The 325-nt window shown below is 64.3% G+C and overlaps 1 protein-coding gene across 1 annotated transcript in view; it reads left to right on the plus strand.

Moving 5' to 3' along the window:
• Positions 1-184: 184 nt before the first annotated feature.
• The window catches only part of LOC104628046 (diacylglycerol O-acyltransferase 2-like), a gene marked incomplete at both ends in the record, with an annotated part of 955 nt that continues 814 nt past the window's right edge, over positions 185-325 (plus strand). Inside the window, one exon of the mRNA XM_010296493.1 lies at positions 185-325. This exon is cut by the window's right edge and continues 2 nt beyond it. Coding sequence (XP_010294795.1) covers positions 185-325 — 141 coding nt within the window.

The following is a 325-nucleotide window of genomic DNA, read 5'->3' on the forward strand; positions in this document are numbered from 1 at the left end:
TCCAGAGCTCTCTGGGGATGAGCATCCCCCACGCCATCCCTCCTCATCCACTGCTTCATTCTTCCCATCCTACCTCCTGCCTTGCCCCCATACCCCGACCCTGGCAGCCATGGGTACCACTGGATTCGCCCCCCGCCAGCTCACTGGGACAGCATTTGTGCAATCCGTGCTGGTTTGGGCTGAGTGCTGTGTCCCTCTCCGCAGGCAGCCGTGCCAGCATCCAGACCGCCCTGCGCACCCTGCTTGCAACACGCTGGCCCTCGCAGCGGGATGTCCGCTCCTGGCTCCAGCTCCTCTCCGTCCTGCAGTGGGTGCTCAGCTTCCT

Source organism: Phaethon lepturus, unplaced genomic scaffold (genome assembly GCF_000687285.1).
Source record: "Phaethon lepturus isolate BGI_N335 unplaced genomic scaffold, ASM68728v1 scaffold30810, whole genome shotgun sequence".
In the NCBI taxonomy this organism is placed as follows: Eukaryota; Metazoa; Chordata; class Aves; order Phaethontiformes; family Phaethontidae; genus Phaethon; species Phaethon lepturus.